This window comes from Anarhichas minor, unplaced genomic scaffold, assembly GCF_050575085.1.
Source record: "Anarhichas minor isolate MPS153535 unplaced genomic scaffold, ASM5057508v1 ptg000024l, whole genome shotgun sequence".
Lineage (NCBI taxonomy): Eukaryota > Metazoa > Chordata > Actinopteri > Perciformes > Anarhichadidae > Anarhichas > Anarhichas minor.
This window is the reverse complement of record NW_027466470.1, coordinates 3,102,257-3,123,184: the sequence shown is the minus strand read 5'-3', so window position 1 is coordinate 3,123,184 and position 20,928 is coordinate 3,102,257. Positions and strand designations below refer to the sequence as shown.

The 20,928-nt window shown below is 42.4% G+C and overlaps 1 protein-coding gene across 1 annotated transcript; it reads right to left on the bottom strand.

The window, feature by feature from the left end:
• Positions 1-1,106: 1,106 nt before the first annotated feature.
• LOC142955893 (integrin beta-1-like) lies at positions 1,107-18,995 on the bottom strand. The gene is made up of 15 exons (XM_076097119.1): positions 18,677-18,995; positions 9,165-9,231; positions 8,616-8,701; positions 6,483-6,705; positions 5,959-6,129; positions 5,634-5,872; positions 5,388-5,543; positions 5,081-5,176; positions 4,865-4,954; positions 4,346-4,486; positions 3,757-3,959; positions 3,301-3,539; positions 2,989-3,211; positions 2,551-2,783; positions 1,107-2,378 (listed from the first exon to the last, which is right to left on the bottom strand). Exons 2-15 carry the CDS (start codon positions 9,229-9,231, stop codon positions 2,323-2,325), a joined length of 2,223 nt encoding a protein of 740 aa, XP_075953234.1. The 5' UTR covers positions 18,677-18,995; the 3' UTR covers positions 1,107-2,322.
• Positions 18,996-20,928: the final 1,933 nt, after the last annotated feature.

Genomic DNA, 20,928 nt, shown 5'->3' with positions numbered 1-20,928 from the left:
CAGCGGATGTCACACACACACACACACACACACACACACACACACACACACGTGATGCATACAGCCCAACATCAACCACATGTTCTATCATACATTTATTGCTGCAACTCATTGAGAATTTTGCTATTTTACACGAGGAACATAAATATAAAGCTTAATTGACGACGAAAGGATAACCATGACTCAAAGTCAGTTGAATGTGTTTGTATTTTCTGTTTAAGTCATTAATTTTCAATTTAGAGCAGTAAAATGTGGAATTTTACGTTAATTTCTCCCCAAAGTGTCCCGTGTTATCCCCCACGGGACCTTACGTAACCTCACCTCTCTACTCGCACTCACATTCCTAAACGGGTGACTGCAGGGGTCGAGGTTACAAGAGTGCAGGAACCATACGGGCCCGACATAACTGCACTCTCCACAGGGTCGACTGGTGCAGAAAAGCGTCTCTTTAAAAGAACACGTGGACTCAACGCAACAAAGAACTCCATCTGTAGCCGAGCATGAGAAACTCTTCATCTCGGGATAAAGTCCTGATGTGTGAAATCGGCCTAATTCATTGTTCCACAGAAGAAGTTAAAGTGGGTCAAACTGATGGAAATATAAGCTGCTTTTTATCACATTTTAAATTAAAAGTTACAGCTATGAAATAAGATTAAACTTATTGTGTGGTTAAATTCAGATCCTGAATCAGAACACCAGATGGGCGGGTTTACTCGTGTCAGGATCACGTTATGAAGGTGCAGAAGAAATATTGAGATACGATTGACACGATTGATTCGCCTTCCTTTTTCTATATTTTCTTACATTTATTGGACTGCCATGTGCAGAAACCCGAAACCTCCTGTCAGCCAGAAAACGTGTTTCAACAGAGTCTAGAATAGTTCAGAGCCGTGATCTCCAACCTGAGGTTCAGGACCCCCCAAGGGGTCTAAAGATAAATCTGGGTGGTTGTGAGGTGATAGAGAATCTTTACTACCATTTGACTTGTGAAATACTTCTTTATTTATTTTATTTCCATTTATTTCATTTTTATTTTGTTATTATTGTCGTATCTTGCATGCGACAGTTCTGTTGAAGTGATGAGGAAGGATGCTCCGTGGACACTGTTCTTGCTGGTATAATAAAGTTTATTACAAACAAGCAACACATGCCATTACGGACGTCTAGATCGTCCGGAGGTCTCAAGTCGAATCCGAAAGTCCCTGCCTTTAGGGCTCTCGCTTCATCTTTATATAGGGTCCATGTCATGCAACATCTGGGCGGAACATAAGAGAATGTATGTGGCCTCCTCATTCTACACATCCACCCTTCTGCCCCTGGTCTCCTGCACATCTGGTTTTCATCTAAGACAAATACACTTGGGGTCTTCGCTGTACTGTGTAAGGCCTGAAAATATACCACATTATATATATACATATATTTTGTATTTATTATTTTGTATTTTTTCTTATTCATATGTGTGTATATGTGGGAAGGTATATGTACGGGTATGCTATACGTGTGTGTATATATACTGTATATATGTAGGGGTATAAATATTTAGATAAGTATTCACTTCCTGTTAAATTATTAGTACTTATGATTGCTATTATCTTAATCATGTCTCCTGTTGTTGCCGATGTGTGTACAATACACATTGTGTCCCAAAAATAAAACAAGTGGAAGCACAAACCCCTCCTCCTCCGCTCCCCTACTTCAGCCCACGTCTTCCTCTCGTCTGTGTCTCTTTTTTTTTTCGCCTCCGCTCTCCTCGTTCGCCTCCATCGCTCAATCAGAGCTCGTCCCACCTGCGGGGAAGCCATCCATCCTTTGTTCTCCTCCCTCCTCCTCCCCTTCACCTCCACACGTCTCTGTCTGTTTTCTGTCAACATCTGCAGGGGGAAGCCGCCCTCGAGCGCCTCTCATCCTTCTGTTTTCTCTCTTGCCGCTCCACAGCTCCGCATATCTACCCTCTGCATCTGCATCCCATTATCCCCGTTCTTACCCTTCACCTGCGGAGAAGCAGTCTCGTTGTTTCTCCTTCAATTCTCTCACCCCCCCCCCCCCCATTTGATCTCACTGCTCTATCTTGGAAATGCATCCAGTCTTATTATGTTATGTTCTTGAGCCATAAGAGTGTTTTTTCTGAGACAAAAAAGAGGAAAAGTGAAAATGCTACAGAAATAAAGATGAAGCAGCAAAAATACCCCTGTTGCATTCTTTTATAGCTTGTTTTGACCTGGTTGTATTTAGTTTTATGTCGGCCATTAGAATGTATGTCTCAGGCTTAAAGAAAGTGGCTTGTGGCGACCACACCGTGGCGCCACAAGTCCAACGGTGTGGTCAAGTGGCGACCACACCGGCCACGATGGGGATGATGTCGGGTCCCGCCGGGCACTCTGAAACAGAGAAAATGTATCATTGAGGGCTAACAATTGCGTTTAATGCATTTATTTCTTCATAACACATCTACAAAGCTCAAACCTTCATGTTTTACAAGGCTGTTTTGCTAGCAGTCCTCTTCTTTGCCTTTTAAAAACTCCACATGGTACTTTTTACTTAAAAACATACCCAGCGTCTCCACCACGTACACCTCCTTGGCGTCGTTCCGGATGGCGTAGGTGTATAAGAACCAGCAGTCGTTGGCGTCCCGCTCTTTGCAGTGAGTCAGCGGGAAGCTCTGGTCGGTCGGCTGAGGCAGCTTGTCGCGATCCTTCACCTTGATCAGCTGGAAGTAGCTGCAGACGCTCTCACACGTGTCCTTCTTCTCACCGGCGTCGAACGCCCGGCACTGCACGCAATCTCTGTGAAGACACAGGCGGAGGGTTGATTCACTCGAGTTACTAATCTGATATACAGCATCTACAGATCACAATTCAACTGTCTCAACCTGGAATTTAACTTTTAAACTTTCGTGATATTTCACAATATCTCTGACCAACGGTAACTCTACATTTTTAGATTCCAGAATTTTGCGTTTCTAGCCGAGCATGCGAGCTTCAGACTCACTTGTGCTCAGCGCAGACGCCGGGGCAGGTGGGGCAGATCTCGCAGGTTGGGCCCTGGAACTTGGCGTTGGTGCATTTGCAGATGCCGCATTCGCAAGTACCGCGGCCGTTGCAGATCTGGCCGTTCTTGGCGAGGCAGGTGGCGGTCTCCAAGGAGCAGTCGCAGGCACTGCCCGTGTAGTTGGCATCGCAGATGCACTTCCTGCAGTCACAGCGGCCGTGTCCTGGGAAAGCACAGGAAACGGTTACCACAGAGTTTAACAACACAACAGGTTGTCAGACTTTCAAGTAGTTCTATTTCTACAACCCTCACCTCCGCAGAGCTTGTTGTTGGAGCGGTCACAGTTGAAGTTGTCGCACTCGCAGTACTTGCCGGTGTAGATCTCCGCAGGATTCTCCCGCTTCTTGCACTCGCAGGTGCCGCACACACAGTCGCCGTTGTTGCTGCAGATATCCGTACCGTTGTCTTTTCGGCAGTTAGCGTCCAGGTCCTCCGTCCGCACCTCGTCTTTGCTGCACTCGCACTCACGCCCGATGCGTCCGTCGTTACACCTGACACAGGAAACGGGAAGTCCAACATTGTGAGCAGAATCATTCAAGTAAAGCACAGTGGTCTGAACCTACATTAGAGTTGAGAAAGTCAAAGATGCAGCTTTTCATACCATGTATAATGGCACCAGGTATTTTCTAATAAGTAGTTCCCTTTTCTGGTTAGAGATACAGAGTCATGGTTATATCAGGAGTGGCTGTATCTTAGCTGAATACGTACTTGCAGGCTCCGCACTCAAAGATCCCGTTGCCCTCGTGGCATTTCTCACTGTTGGGCTCTCCTTTAGCGGCGCACTCACAGTTGCAGATGAAGTTCAGGACTACCTCCACCTCCTCGGTGAAGCCCAGTGGTTTAATCTTAATGACCTCAGGGTTGCCGTGCAATGGACACTTCTGGAATTCAACGGAAATCTTGAAAGACACCTGGGGAAGCCAGAGGAGGGTTTATAGGGTCATTACAACTATTAGGAGGAAGCCTTGAAGTTTATCGTTATATTTCTCAGACATGGCTCAGGTTATTTGAGGTGTTTGTCATTTATTGTTTGTCTTGTTGTTCTTTTACTAAATGCATTTGGTTTGAACCTTTTTGTCTCTCAATTTGAAGCAGGAAATTCCCAGAGACAACACTAGCGTAGGGAGAAGGACACCCAGGCTGCTGCCAGCGATTGAGCACTTGCACCACTTGTGTTGTGTTGCCAATGCTTTCCCCACTGTGCAACGTAGGTTTACCCATGAGTTGGGATGCTTAAGAATCACAAATGTCATTTTCACACATGCAAACAGATTGCAGCAAAAAGAACGACATCTACCTCGTCTCCGATGGAGATGTTGGAGCACTTCCTGCCGTTCTCCCCCGTTCCCTCCACACCGTTCTTACAGATGGACTTGTAGGTGATGGAGACTCCTTCTGGCAGCCTGCCGTTTTCCAGAATGACCTCGGATGACAAAGACTGTCCAGAAACAAGAGGGATCAAACAATCGCTAAAGGCTCTAGTGATATAGGTTAATCATAATCTAAGTTTACAAGCCTTTTCCATGCGGTAACCCAGCTTTACAGTGCCGGGCCTCATTAATACATATGTGATGGAGTAAAATGGACAGCGTTCATGTCACCTGAATGTGTGCGTAGTATTTAATACCAAGGAGAAGTAGTCACAAGAATATTTCCCTCTCTTTCATGAGCTCTTGAGGGGATTCACTGTAATCTGTATTTAGCCCGGGAATCTTTAAAAAGGATGTTGAACATTTTCCCCACAAGATGTAACGTCATAAAATAAACAAAGCCATCTCTTAATGACAGAGACAGTCAGACGTGATGTTTGACTCACGTTGTAAGCGTCAATAATGAGTTTGATGACGTTGCTGGAGTTGGAGGAAAGCGTGCCGACGGCTGATTTGGGAATTAGATTTTTCAATTCCTGAAAGAGACACAAGAGTCGAGAGGTAAGAACAAAGAGAACAAATGTTAAATGTGCATCTTACTTTTGAGTTAAAACACGGAATAGTAAAAACAATTCTGACGATACAGAAAACACAAAGTTTACCTTGTAAACAGGCTGGAATTCCTCCGTGACGGCAAAGATGGTCTGGATGTTGTGATCACTCAGTTTCTGAACCAAATGGGCGATGGAGGGATAGTCCTATCAAAGGGTTCATCAACACGGGAAGAAACAAACACACATTATCAATACAAGCAGAATTCAGCTCCCATTTATAATCCCACACTGCGTGTCTGTGAAGAAACAACTCTTAGAAACTGAGACAATCAGTAAAAGCTGAAAACAGCACAGACGCCCAGTCAACTCTCTCAAGATACATCATGCAGATATACATAAATGACAAACTAAATACATAGTAGTGGCTCATGGTGTACATGTCGTTCTCCAGGTGACACCTGCCGTCGTTGGGCAGGACGATGCCGCCCAGTTTGCCGTCTCCAGCGAAGTGGAAGCCGGCGTCGGTGGAAAACACCAGCAGACGAGTCACGTTCCTCCAGCCGATTTGGTTCTGGGAAGACGGACACAAAGAGAGTCTTCTCCTTAATATTTTCACACGTTTACAAGGCACCAGACAAAAAACCTTTAAGCGCCTTCTTACCTCACAGACCGCCACCTGCATGATGGCATCGAAGCCCCCCTCTGGAGAGTCCAGGTTCCCTGAGATCTGCTGCTGACTGACCAGGCGATTGAACTCGTCTCCCTTGTCCGTGAGCTGCAGGACGTTCTTGTAGCTGAAGGGGCTGGTGCAGTTCTGGTTCCCCGTGCAGGGGTTGATGAGCCTGGCTGGAGTGGTGCTGATGTTCGGCATGACCGTCTTCTCCACGAACGAGCCGAAGCCTAAAGAAAGGAGAACGTGTTTTTTTTTTTTACTTGTACTCGTCACACGACAGCTTTTCCGTTGATTATTATCGAGTTGTTCTTACCGATCCTGAAGTCGGAGGTAATCCCCTGCATTTCCCTCATGAGATCAGTGCCGAGGTTCTTGACGTTTTCCAAATCATCTTTCATGGAGAAGGAGAGGCCCATAAGGTAATAGAGGTCAATGGGGTAGTCCTCAGCACGCTTGAATTTCAGCTCAAAGGTCTGGGGTTCACCTAATGGACAAAACAAAACACATAGTGTTTAGTGAATTTAAGAGATTGTGACATTACATTAATTGTTTTTTATACATTTCTTAAATTGATTTGAATCTTAGGGATGAAGGAGATTTTAAAGGCAGCAAAAGTCTTCAGCTATGACAAGAAATCTTACTTTGAGTCTATGATAAACTTTTGGTCTTTTCTAAAACACATTTCAAACAAACTTAATGACTTCAACTTTGCTCCAGAGCTGGTCGACAAACATTGGTTTACCCAAATACCAAAGATACAATACATGCTCTAAATAAAACACTTTGTTCCAACCTGCTCTGGCAACACAGTCAAAGACCCGCCTACAGAATATTTACCAGATCTGAGTGTCAGGGTGAGTTTCTGCGGCTGGATCTGGGTGATCTGCTCGGGCTTCAGTTTCTCGGCCACGTCCTTCTTGCGGTTGGTGACGGGCTTGTTCGTGTTGATGTCGATGCTTCCACGCGGGTTCTCAATCGTGGTCACGTTACATCTTCTCTTCTTCAGGGACTCCAGATCGTCACAGCGAGCCGACTTGGACTCGCCCACAGTGAGCAAGTTCTGTGAAATAGCACAGGAGTTTTTTTATTATACTACATACATAACTCATGTCCTGAATATTGTTGCCTGGGCTTTAACGTCACACCAATCTGGACTTTACACAAAATCCTAATATGTCACTGTATTATGTTCACAGACTTGTAGAGGGGAGATTTTGAAGGAAGAAATAAATTGATGTTTATACCAGAGGCAACAACTTGTTCTGCTTTTGTGTAATTATTTAGGGTACGAACGCTGCAGATACGAGTATTTCAACCAACGAGGCCTCTGGAATCGATCCATTGCACTTTAACTCTCGTTGTTGTTTTTTTGGGCAATTGTTCTTCAGCAGCAGGAGACGAGGAGAAACAGATGACTGGGGGAGCCTGGCTGAGAATATAGATTGGATGCACACGATATCCCAGAAATACAAGACACCTATTGTTCTGAAGAACATTAAGTTTGTGGGATGAATACAGAAAATGAGAAAAAAAACAACAACTGTTTAGCCGATCTCAAATCACACAGGAAATAACATGCATAACATTCTCAGCAGTGGGCAGCATACACACCGTCCATGGTTTTTAGATCATGCAGTGAAATCAGATCGTAAAGGCACAAAATAAGTACTTTGTTTATAAAGCTCTTGTAGCACTTTGAGAGCTGTACTTCAGCGATGGGATTCTTTGTAATTTTAGGGTTGATTTGGAGCGTAATGCCCTTTGACTTTGAGAAGATCAAACCACAAAGATACATCAGGGCTGCAGAGATATTTCATCTAAAGCAACCAAACACGACTGAGCTAAAAGTTGCAGTCGTGTTGTGATTGCATGCGCTCAGGAATGACAGTCTGCCGTCTGACGGAAAAATACGGGCAAGATTTAACAGGAATGCGGCTCTCGACATGTGCCGAACGGACAAAAAGAGATGTTATTCACCAAGAGACTCACCTTGGTGAGCAGTTTTCAGAGGAAGTACTGACTCACAGGGCTCGGCTGGCCAATCGAATCTCACCATTTTGGATGAATACGTTAATTGGTTAATGATACTAGGGGACGACTGCTGATGCTTTCAGGTAATCACAATATTTTGGAGATCGTAAATCATTAGTGATGGTGATACCACAACAAAGTAGGACGAGGCATTCAAAAAAATGCTGTTTATGACTTTATTTTTGTGGGAATAAAGATTCTTCTCAAACATTTGTTGCACAGCACGACATACAATTATAATATGTGTCATCCTGCACTTTGTAGTCGCCACACATACATTTCATATTAACCTCTCGGTGCAGTAAAACAGTATTTTCCTATACTGTGGTCTGTTCCCTCAGAAGAGGACAGAGAACGTCTGATTAAAGAGGATTATACAGACAGAGTTTCCCTGTGAGACGAGAAGCAGCAGCACTCGTGTTTACATTTAATGGAGTTGTGGTCAACTTGTGTTTGGTCGAAAGGTCTCAAGAACGTCTTAAGTCTCTAGTACTGCTCTAGCTGTGTTTGTGGTTATAGGGCAAGTACAGTTTATGTAGCCATTTGCATAAATAATAAAGACAAATTAATTAGCAAAAACAAAGAAAAATGTTCTTACTTTTTAAATCTTGCCTCCTTTTCAAATTAATAATAAAAACCATCAAATACATTGTTATGATATTTTAAATCATTGGACTGTATTTGTTTGTTAAATAGCTCTAACTGTTTTGAAATTAATTTGTCAAAAGGTGACATTTATATTTGTTAGATTGCATTATTTAATACTCAAGATGATGACTCCCTGCTGTGCTTGTTGGCTGTTTCTGTGCAATTCAACCATTAAGCAACGCTGCCACACAAACCACAAATCTCCGAGCGTGCCACGCCCGCAGTTTAAGAATCTTGTATATACTATTTCATTCATATGATTATTAAAAACACTTTACTGATTCAACTCACTTCATCTGTGCACCATCCACACGTCTCTGCGACCTGGATGCATTCCCCACACGACTGTGCGTTGGCCTTGATGCATATGCTTCCCTCTGAAAAAGAGACAACACAAGGTCCTGTGAGCCAAGATGACAAAACCGAATTTCCATTCGTTCACTAACTCAAAACAGCTTTGGCTTTTTTTGGCTGCAAGACACAACTTCCTCCCAGTCTAGAAAACGGAGTCACGCTGAGAGAAGCCCGAGGCAGCTCACCAAGTAATGACTTCACCTCCAACCAGCAGGACCCACAGTTATAAAACCATGAAATACAAGATGTGACGAGTGGATGAAAGTATTGCAATGTGCTTAAGAAACGAAGAAATCACAGAGAGAGGCTGTCGAGTGAAAGCATGATAATCTACATACACATGAAGTGGAACAATAAGGACTAAACTGGGTGTCTGTTAGCACAGATGAGAAACATGCTACGCTACGAGTTAGCTAGTACTTAACAGCTAAGATAAGAAGACTGGAGCAGGGTTAGGGTTACTTTACAACCTTTTCTTGTTCTTACCTTGCTGCGCCCGGCTGCCACAGAGGACTGCCGACAGCGTCGCTATTAGAAGTAACCGCAGATCCATCTGTGACAAGAAAAACGCAATGTGTTAACACAACATGAAAGAAACAGATCTGAATCAGACAGCTTTGTTACTCGTGTTAGTGACAGCTAACAAAAAGGGTCGTGTGTGTGTGTGTGTGTGTGTAACATCAGTGTGTGCTTTGTAGTGGTTGTAGAGGTTTAATGTGAGACGGCGCCATCTTTATAAAAGATAAAAAGACGTCCACATGTCGGAGTTGTGACCTCACGGCTGCGTTGTGCACACACACATAAGAACAATGTGATCCCTTTGTGATAGAGTTCACCTACATGTAAGAAAGTCAACGCTTAAAGAAACTAGTTCACTACCAAGTGTACCATTAACACAGCAAGACCCCCCTCTTTAAAAAGGCTCTCATGGACATGCGAGTCGTAAAACAATAGTTTGAATTTGAAGGAGACCAACAGGATGAAAAACATTTAGGTTAACAACATCTTTCATGCTCTGTGCTGTGAAGACTTTATCCTGAAATACCTCCGTCACCGCTCGGCAGCAGAGGGGAGGAGCAACTCCCATTTGGTCTATTCCAAATATGGAGGAAACCATTTGCCCACACTCATCAGCACTTCCATGAAACCACACTACATACTTGCTTTCTGACTGGTTTGTGACGTTAAAGGCCTGTAGAGGTAGTTGGTTATCTCGATGGGGAATTTCAGATAAGACTCGACAAGAGAGAGAGAGACGCTTGAGGAGACACAATAAAAATATGGCGTAAAAAGGACAGAATGGTCACATTTACATGCGAGGTGTTCGGTATCAACCACAGTGATTTATAAGGAGTCTAACTTGACTTGTAATGACTGAAACAGAGCAGCAGTAGCTTTAAGACGGCCGACGTTTAAAAGCTGCCACAGAATGTAACTGCAGAGGAATAACTGGTTCATGGAGAAGTCCTTTGATGCCTCTCTGGGGCTGCGGAGCACTAACCAACAGCAGTGTGACAGCTGCATGGAAATAGCTTTGTTGGTGGGTCAACATGTTTTCCTAAAAATGTAAGCAAAGGTCACAGCATGCCAGAAAAACAGAGAAAAAAGGAAGGTGTGTTCCCATATTTGGTCATGCTAGTTCATGCCTCTTCCTGAGTCTCTGCCATTCACGACAACTCCAGTGACACACTTCCTCGACTTTCTGCCCAATCCTCAAAACTCAGACCAACTTTCTGTGCAGGAAAACCAGGCAGTGTAGACAGAAGCAAAGTCAACAGCTGAGCCCCAAAATAGTCCATCCCTGGTGGGATATGTTTACGCCAATATGCACATTGTCAGTGTCAGCAGATAAGAGTATATTTACATTTACACATTTACTTTTTACAGTTAACTATGAGTGACGTAGAGGTAAAACTGGTGGCTGTACACAGTAGAAGCACAGCTGTGGGTCAGAGCGTACAGGCATCTGCACCAACAACCACATCCTGTTAAATGCAGCCTAATGACCAACTTAGATGGGAGTTTAAGTGCTTTAGTGATAGTTATCAGACTGCTGTGGGGGGAAGGGTGAAAGAAAAACAAGTCTCCGGACACGATTGGACAAGATTTAAAGAACGGAAGCGAAACACATTCACTTGAGATAAGAAAATGTCTGCCCTGTTTTTCTAAATTAAGGAGATTATTATCTTGATAATTCTGAAGAAACTTTTCTTGTGGTTTTCCTGAATGAACAAGAAGAGCTTGATTTCATGGACGCTTTGTTTGGTGGTTTTGAACATTGGGAGGTAATGACGTCTTTAAGTGATATAGATGGTTTTGTTATTAATGTGTCGACTGTACGCGGCCACCTCACGCTGGACTAGCATTTAGTTTGTTACCTGGTCAAGTGAACAGTTAGCCGACACAATTTGGCATGCAACTACTCCCGTAGACTCCTACATGTATCGACGCTGTACTTGAAATCATACAGCTAGCACCGCTGGAGGCTGATTAGCAGCAGAAAGCGTACTCCATGCAGGCGAGAGCTTTGCGTAGGATCTTCAGGTATCTCGATAATTCAGAAAAACAGAGCAGAAATGACGAAATAATAATCTTGTAACGGACGTAAATCATTTTCTGTTGATCAATAGACACTTTTCCCTTTTTAAATATACTTAAACTTTTACCCAAAGAACAACTTTGTGGCAAGACGGACAAAAAAAAACCATTCAACATACCCAGCAAGATGCCTCATAACATTCAAGCCACCACCAACTGAAAGGACTTTCTACACTATATCAGCGCTCCTCCCCAACATTCCTGAAGTACAGCTTTGTTTACCACTCTGGGGCTTGTCCTGCAAATTACAGAGAGCTGACAGATATTTGGGAGGAACTCAGGGTCTCCACAGTAATGGCATTAGGGAGGCACTGGCACTTCATGGGGCATGATGGTTTTGGACACAGACTTCTACCCCAAATGAAATATTAAAAAAAAGACATCTTCTCCAATCTATCCGCTTTTCTTTACTTACATTTGCTCTTCTTCATCAGAGGAATGCATATAAGAGATAACTCAACTGATTAATATGACCAGCAGCAGTGTCACTTCCTTTTCAGAATCAAAAGCATTGAAGCGAGTGACAGCTGAATTATTGTATGACCTAAGAAATGGTGGAAGATCAAAGACAGCGCTGCTAAAAAGCTAACGTCAGCGCTGATAAGAGCTGATAGCGACGGCGGGCCGACAGAGGCCGATGGCTCCCTGATCCACAACAGACTGAGGTAAAAACTGCTCCTCATAACTGTGAAACATGATAGAAGGCCAGCTGGTAACTGGTGAATTCCTGAATTCACTCTTCCAGCAAAGGTCTGTGTGTTGGTCACTGAACCAACTACTGCCTCCACAAATAGACCACATTCCCTCCAATGCAAGACAACGTCTTAACAGCAGAAAGTGATCCTAATGATTCTACCTCCTGAAAGTACAGCACCATCTACGAGTTGTATCTTGTCTTTGTTTTTTTATAATCCAAACTATGAGGCACCTGGTTGCAGCTACTGTACTCTATCTGTCCCACATATCAGTTGAGTAAATCATCCCTATGTGGAGCAGAAACTAGTGTATGAGCCATCTTGATGACGGACCCGAGAGCCTAATATTTAGAGTACCAGGAGCACGCCGTGTTGGATCATGACTTTGTATGGTCAGGCTGGAGAAGACGAGAGGCGACACATGCTTTGTGCTCGCGATGTTCAACGTTAGCGTCACAATTTTTATATTTACAATTCTACCTCTGTTAATAGTAGCAAGAGCCGCTCAGCTCTTTCCAAGACACATACAGTAACTGAGGCTTTTGACTGGACTTTATCCAATATGGACGTGTGCGACAATACAAAACAGGCTCTTGCTTTCTATAGTGTAGATAAAACAGGTTAACTTATAAATACTCAAGCTGTCGCCTCAAATTGCAAAGTGCAGCGGTTAAACAAATCAAAACTAATCACAAGTATTCATCTGAAACAAGTAGTTGCTTAATTGATTAGTCTTTAACACAAAAATTGGGAAATCATTTCCACCATTCTTTTATTATTTTTTCTAGTTCCAGCTCTGCAAATATGAGGATCTGCTGCTTTTCTTGGTCATTTACGACAATTAACTGAATATCTTTGGGTTGATATTCATCAACCAGCTCAAGAAACTTTACAAATTGTCCAGATTCCAGATATAGAACATATTGTAATGTCATGTAATAAAAAGGTTTGATATAATCAAGAGGCCTCTGGTTGGTCTGAGAGGGTAAAGACAAACTGCACACTAGATAACATCTATTGGGTGTAATGGAGACCTTCTTTTTTTTAGGTCTAGTGCTCGTCTAGTTTCTCAAGTCGGAAAAAAACAACCATGCCAATCAGAGCTGGATTGAGGATGGTAATGTCAGCCAGAAAGCGATGACCGTAAAAATCCACACAAAAATGACGGCAACCCTGGATGAAATTTACATTGTACCAAGTAATCAACTGGATGAAATTGTCCCTTGCAAACAGACTTCCTTCAGCTTCAGGACGGTTCTTTGGCAGGACGGTTAGGGATAAAATAACAACCTTTCTTTACCAATTTAAAAGCCTGGCGAGGTCCGGCTGTTCAAATCTGGCTTTATACAATATAATCTGGTGATTCAAAACCTGTAGATTAATGTATTTTCCTAAAATACTTGTGTTATGTATGGTCACTGGCAAGAAAGAAGAGTAATAGTAATGTAACAGTCAAAAAGCAGTGAAGAATTCAGTCTCACCTTTTCTATAGAGAATCCTAGATTACATATGTAAACACTAGCTGCTTGCTATAAAACCAATATAATAGCCCAGCTTTCAACACAAGCAGTGGGGGTGAGTCACAGGCCCAGACAAATGTTTTATCAAGAAATGTCTCCCAACAGCTGCTGACTCAAACTCAATCCTCTGCAGCGCCTCCCTGTTATGGTTCACATCAGACAGGTCCGAGGCGCTTTGATTCAATCTGAAAGTCAGAAAGGACGCCTCAGGGAGCAGCGCCATCACAAAGCAGAACGCCTTCCTCTGCTCACACGTGTAGGCGTGTTGAAAATAATCACACCCTGTGCGACATCTCGGCCTACCCGACAGTGTGATGACGTATCGGGATTTCTGGATATTTCAGGAGTCACTGAATTAGCCAGAAACAAATCACCATCTTGTTGGTTTTTTTGTTGCATTTCCAGAAAATTGACTACAAAACAATACTACCACAATATGTCCATATGCATTCAGTTTATGAGGTACAGTAAGCATGGCGTCTTTCCCCGAAACCAGGGTAAGCTTCAGAGTTTAACAGAAGGGCTTTGAATCAGACGTGTGTCACCACTACCTCTTTGTTTACTCCTTCCTCTGCTCATTGACTGGTATTATTTAGGGAAGCGCCCTGTGCAAAGTCTGGAGCATGGACATCCTCTTGATGGGACCACTATGAGTATTTATGTCCGTTTAAGTTAATACAGCCACTGAACTGGACAAAAAGTCTCATTAACTGGTGGTATGTGAGCTTCTGTGTGTGTGTGTTGCATTATCTGATCCAAAGACAAATGATGTTTATGAACTCTGCAGATTATCTGCCTTCCTGCAGCTCATGTGGCTTTGAGCAGACAGGCCCGGTGTAGTCTGAAGGTGGAGCGAAGCACATCGTGAATATTTACTAAACCTGAACAAAGTCCACGTTTAGAACCAACGGGTCTGATACTGCTCCTCCATATGGTTGAGTTTATCGTATTCTGTACCGCTGTCACAAACACTTTGACTTTGGTGTGACGACAAATATGACACGCACGTAAAACCGTGAATAAGAAAACACTAAAATCTTTAAAATGGTAAATGTATGCCCCTCCCCCCTCATAACCCTCTAACAGATGTTTACAGAAGGAGTTTCCTGCTCAATATGTTTTGTTGGCGATGCACAACTTCCTCCTCACTGAACACCGGCAGAGAGAAAAAGGTGTGTTTTAAGTTGTCTGGCACCTGATTGTGAGTTGTGTTGAAATGAAGTCGGTAAACAAACAAGTCTCACAATGCACTACATGCCAAAACAACGACAAAACGAGCTAAATGAATGCCATAAATACATAAGCAAGCAGGACAAAAACACAGCTAATAACCACGATTCCTCTTCGTGCATCGGACAAGCTAAAGTGGAAGTAGTTGCAAAAGCTACCACAGCTCTAGCTGGTCTCTGTGGTTCCTCGCTTCATGCGAGGTTAACCACAGTGTGCATCATTAACCCCGGATGGTGTGTTTTTTCTCTTGTGAAAACAAAACAGAAGTGTACATTCAAGTGTACAATGTGAGCGCGCACATGTTGCTTAAATACTCGGAAAAAGTGTCCCAGCTTCAGGGCAGATTGTGTCTCATGTGCTTGTATTTTAACACCATCTCCACGTTTTTATACGCTCCTCCAAGAGCTTTTTATATCCACTTTGTTACAGGACACAATCCAAACAATATTATACATATCTCTCCCCCTCCTAATATCAAGCTGACCACTTCCATATCTCGCTTTGGAGATCCAACAGCTATGGTGTATTTAATAATGAATGCTGCTGCTAAAGAACTCCTGTGAGCAACATGCAGAGTGATCGGTGGCGTTCAACACAAGTGGGCATTGTTCACGCTGGGCGGGTCATCTGGTGGTCCGCAAACTGAGTTACACCCCCCCACCCCAGCTCCGGTCAGCCAGCCGGCCCCCCACCTGCTGCAGAAAGTCAAAGTCCACTTTCAGTCCATTAGGTCCCCCAAACAACTCAGCATGACTCTGCATCCATTTCCTCTAATGAAAGCCCCCCCCGCCCCCCAGGAAGAACAGCTCGCCTCTGACTGTAAACACGGTGTGTTTGACGGAAACCAAACAGACGAACAGGAAGACCTGACGATGCTCGATACTGAACTTTAAAGTGCCGTCAAATTAGATGAGTGACTCAGTGAAGTCCGTTTCTTTAGGACACGTTTTGACCGACTGACATCCAGCGGACTATTGAAAAATAGTTGACGGGATTGTTGAAAATGTTTACTGTCCTTTTCCTACAATAATGCATGTGTTTATCCGGTGTTTAAACTAGTATTACTATCAGTAAGATCCCAACATACCACAATATTACCAAACTACATTACCAACGTCCCAAAAAGAAAATAAAGAGAAAGTATCAAAACTACTTAGCATAACCGTTATGTGGTTATAAAAGTAGAATGATCAATAATAGCAAAGCCAGACGTGATCATTCTGACACACATGAACATATTTACGTTTGTTTTAACAGCTCGACAGCGAAGAAATAGTTTAAGTCAGTCTGACGTATATTTGTTGAAGTAGTAGAAGCAGTTGTGAGACCGGTCTGGGGTTTGTCCGTCATGTGGATGAGACCCTAACCTCTCACCCTCAGAGAGATGAGATAACACATTCCATCTTAACTGCCTCCATACTATGTCGAGGGAAAAGCACTACGTCACTGAAATATGGGGATGTTTTTCCACTCGTTTCCAACCTGAACCAGGAGTTCACTCAGCCAGTGAGTATGACGACATGTTTAGGCATAAAAACTAGTTGAAACACTTATAGTGAAGTGTTAAAATGTTGTTTCCTTTCAAGCTTTCTTTCACGTACTCACTGAGGCTGGATTCCATTTCCAACACTTTATAAAAGATGTCTTGTTCCCCTTTGGTGTTTTTAACATCGTCTTGTATCAATGTAACTGATGAGAATGTTGAGGATTCATCTGTGACATTTATTTTGATACATTAGTCTCTTGAAGCCCTTTGTAGAGCGGCCACTAACAATTATTTTCCTCATCAATTAATACAACAACGTCGGTTATTGATCAGTTAATGAGGGTCATAAACAAATGAAAGATTAGCATCCCTACGTAAAAGCATAGGACCGTTGAAATGTTTGTTTGGGACGATTAAGGTTTGTATAAACTTGTATTTAACGCACTGGTTTCGGATCGGCATCGAGAAGTAAAAGATGGCCTTAAATCATCTCTATAGATCACCTTAAATAAATGACAAACTATTTGTTGATAAACAAAAACGTTGACAATTCAATTTATGTCATTTTCTGACAGATTGACTCAGCCGTAGTAACTCGTCTCTCCTTTTTCTGACTATTGGTTGCACTCTGGTCTCAAGTTTGAACCTTCTCAATATTCTGTACATCTAACAAAGAAATAAAAACATATCCGTCAATCGTCTTGTGTTTCTTGCCACATCTTCGGAGGACTTCCTAAATGTAACCACAGAGTGATGGAGCCATGTAGGGATGTCTTAACGTCTGAACCATGATCACATACAAACATACCCTTGCCTGCAATGACTCGTCTGGCCTTCACTGGAAGACCAGATCACCCATGATGACTCACATCTGACAGGTCGGGGGGGTAAAAGCCTGGGGTTGAGTAACGCCGAGTGACCCTGCAAACTGCCCCAGACACTCCTTGTTTTAAACACCACAACAATGTAACTACGGGAAGTGAGTCAGTGATCTACGGGGAGCTTGTCTACAATTACCAGGCCTGATGCGTATTATCTGCAGCCCTGTTAATGTGTGTGTGTGCGTGCTGCATGTAATCAAAGGCATACTTGTTTTAGGATTCTGTCTGTAGGCAAACACAGGCTAGTAATCAACCCAAGGTTTTATTCTGTTGGCCCCAAATTAGGCCTTGGTGGACAGAGATTACTAGTTCAACACAACAAGCCTCTCCCTGAGATTAATAAGGGAGAAGAAGAAGAAAAAAAACACTCCCTCAGGGTATAACTCCTTTACAGGAAGTGAATGAGAGGCAAGACCGATCTTGTCCAACTTACATAGTGCACAGTCAACACTTCAGAATCAGAGCCTCGAGCAGGACTGAACAAGAGGCTCGAGAGTCTGGTTAACCAATCTGGCTTTAAGGTCACTAGATCCTCAACCGCAGTTTATACAGTCCACAATGTAGTCTGACCAGACTGGGGTCCAGCTGTGGTTTGCTGCTGGATATCCTTTACAGCTCTACCTTCATTTCAATGTTTGTGGCTTTGTCTTACAGAAGAGGAGGTTGTTTAGTTTTCTTCGTGAATATTTTGGCCTAAAGGCATGAGATCTGTGTCGCAACTTTAAATTAAACGCTCCTTTCGTAAATGTACAAACACAAATGTTAAAGACATCTGCAGAGGGGTTTTGTGGGACAAATGGACTCAAGTGCTTTAAGAGCATTCCTAAAGAAAACCAGCTGGTTTCTGAAATATGATCTTGATGAGAAAAATCTTGGTTGATGATTCTGATGACTGTGGTCATTAACTAAATCAGACAAAAGACCAAACCAAGCACTTATTCTCTCATAAATAGTGTAGCTTGACGAGCTTGCTGTTCAGTATAAAAGCTCCTTAAATTAGGTATAAAAGCTGAACCACAAAACTGTTTCTATATCTATCCTTTAGGGAAATAAACAAAGAAACACAACAATGCCAAAGTAACTTCACAAAAAAAAAACGTTCGTGCAGAAAACAAATTCACAACTGAGAGTAAATTAGTTTTAGTCAGTTTTAAACAGTAACAGCCTTTGTTGTGGTTCTGACTTTAGGTTAAAAGCTACTATGAGTATAATAATGTTTTTAATAGTTAATCAGGACTTAAACACACACTATCTCCTCATACTTTAACCCACCCATACCGCCCTCTTTGGTCATGCAAAGCGGCTCAATGACCTACTTTCTGCACAAAAACCCAAATTAAGATGCATTATTGAGGGACAGATTGAGGTGTATGTTGGAATACGCCAACATTTCAAGTCATGTTATTGAAACCATGTAATGAAAAGGAAATAAAACATGTTTTAAAAACGGTCTTTCGACCTAGACCGCGTTAATAATCCACACCCAAAGTTTGCCCCGAAGAACAGAAAAGACACATTCCTCGCTTCTCCCCCTTTTTATCGTCAAATGTGTGGGAAATAAAATGTCGGTTGAAATAACAACACTCACCTTAATGTTGATGCTAAACTGGCGTTTTCCGATGATTTAGAGAAACATCAGCCCGAAAAACAACGGTCCTCTTAGAAAGAAATAAGAACGAGGACTCAACGTTAAGATACAAACTGTTACAAGGGTCTGCTTTGTTGTAGCGAACTGAACGCACGTTGAGTTTCCGCTCACCACGCGCTAACGGTCGACGTTACTTTACGAATAAAAACACCATTTATTAACATGGATAATATATTTTTTTTCCTGGATCGCCCGAACACGTTACAGCCGCTGCTGCTGGCTCGCTTTTTTTTTTTTTTTTAATGCCCCAGTTCTTTCTTCTTCTCCTTCTTCTGAGTTAGACCCCGCCTACATAGGAAGAGCAGCGGCACGTAGAGGCCGAAGGAACGAACACACCGGAGAACGGTGAACCCGGCCTCACCTCGGATGCGGTGAATGGTTCCAATTCACACACACACACACACCTATACACCCACACATACACACACCTACACACACACACAAACACACACCTACACTCACACACATACAAACACACACACACCTACGGGCCTACACACTTACACGCACACACAAGGGAATATAGGTCAAAATAGTTTTATATTTAAGCACATTTTTTGAGCAGTGGTGGAAGAAGTATTAAGAGCCCTTAGATGAGTAAACATACTTATACTACACGGTGAAAATACTCCACTGCAATTAAAAGTTCTGCATTCAAAATCTTACTTTAGTAAAAGTATTAGCAGCAATTTACTTAAAGAGTTAAAAGTAGGCTACACATTGTGCAGTAAAATGTCCTCTGTCAGTGATGTTTTAGGATAATTATTACTGTTGCGTTAATGTGTGTGTGTTGCATTTTACTGCTGTGGGTGTTAAAAGTTGTGCTTGTGTCAACTGCATTGTATACTGTTGGGTAGTTTAATCAACAGCAATGCATTTATGCAACTTTGCATCATATTCTATAAGATCATCATATGTTTGTAACTGTAAAATTGTAATTCAAAATCACAGTTAAAGTTGCATAAAACGGTATTGTGTGCATTCATATTATACTTGTAGTACAGCAGGTGAGTACATGTAAACAAACATTTTGGAGAATTGTGTGTAAATGACGAAAAAAACACAACACTAGTATTTCAGTTTGATGTAATGGTGCAGCATGTGTAGTCTTCAGTTTGAATATTTCACTTAATTTAAGTATCATATAAAGCTGGAAAGAGGTGATACAGAATATGCTACTCAAATGGAAATAAATTGTTGCTGTAATTAAATGTTAACTTAATGTATTTTGGTGGAAAACCAAAAGGAGAAGCATGAAGCCAGATGGGGAAAAATTGTCATTAATAATAATAATTAGAGCGAAGCAGTGAAGGAGCTGAGAGCCGATGACCAAACATCCCACATTTAGCCTCTATACTCACTGTTAAGATGTGTGATGAGTATGAAACAGCTGATGCTGCCAGCTGGACAGATGACACATGAAGTCACCGTCTCCATTCCTGTAACATCACCGCAGAATCATCCCGGCACATACTTCTGCTAATCCGCTCAGGCAGAGTTCATGGGGTTCTAATTTCAGTTTCACACACTTTCATAGCTGAGAAAGACCAAACACATCCTCAGGCTTCTGAATGTGAAGGGACTGTATTTATTGTTGTATTCTCCCCCTTTGAGATACTCTGAAGAGAGACAAAAGGAGCTGCCGGCTTCTATTGTCCACCATGTTGTCAGCAATAAGTTCCACGTACATTTTAGCACAGAGACCCTCCAGAAGACAAGTAGACCGTGCATGAACCCCTTTAAGGCCCTTATCATTTGAATCAATTGGTGTGATTTAGTGCTGGAAATTCCCAAACTTACTTAAAATGAATCAAATTAATACAAACAAACTGACATAGAGTGAATAGTTTTTAATCCAGCCTTGACATCATTAATTAAAGTGTTTGTCAAAAGTTAAAAAAAAGATGATAAAACTTGATAAAAACAAAATCCCCTGATATATATTCAGTTGATCTGGCTGTGTGAGTCCAGCGGCAGCAAATGGGTGAAACGGTGGAAGCAAACGTATTTATGGTATTGTTTGTTATGTTTAATGTGCATTTACAACTTGTTTTTGCCCTACTTTGTGTTCTAAATGATCAATCGCACAAGAAGTAAAAGCTTTTATATCCTCAACTGATTCATAAGCTACAACTGCGTGGAGGCAGATTGTGTTGCAGAAGCCAATGAGTCAGGAGAACAGCACTGAAACT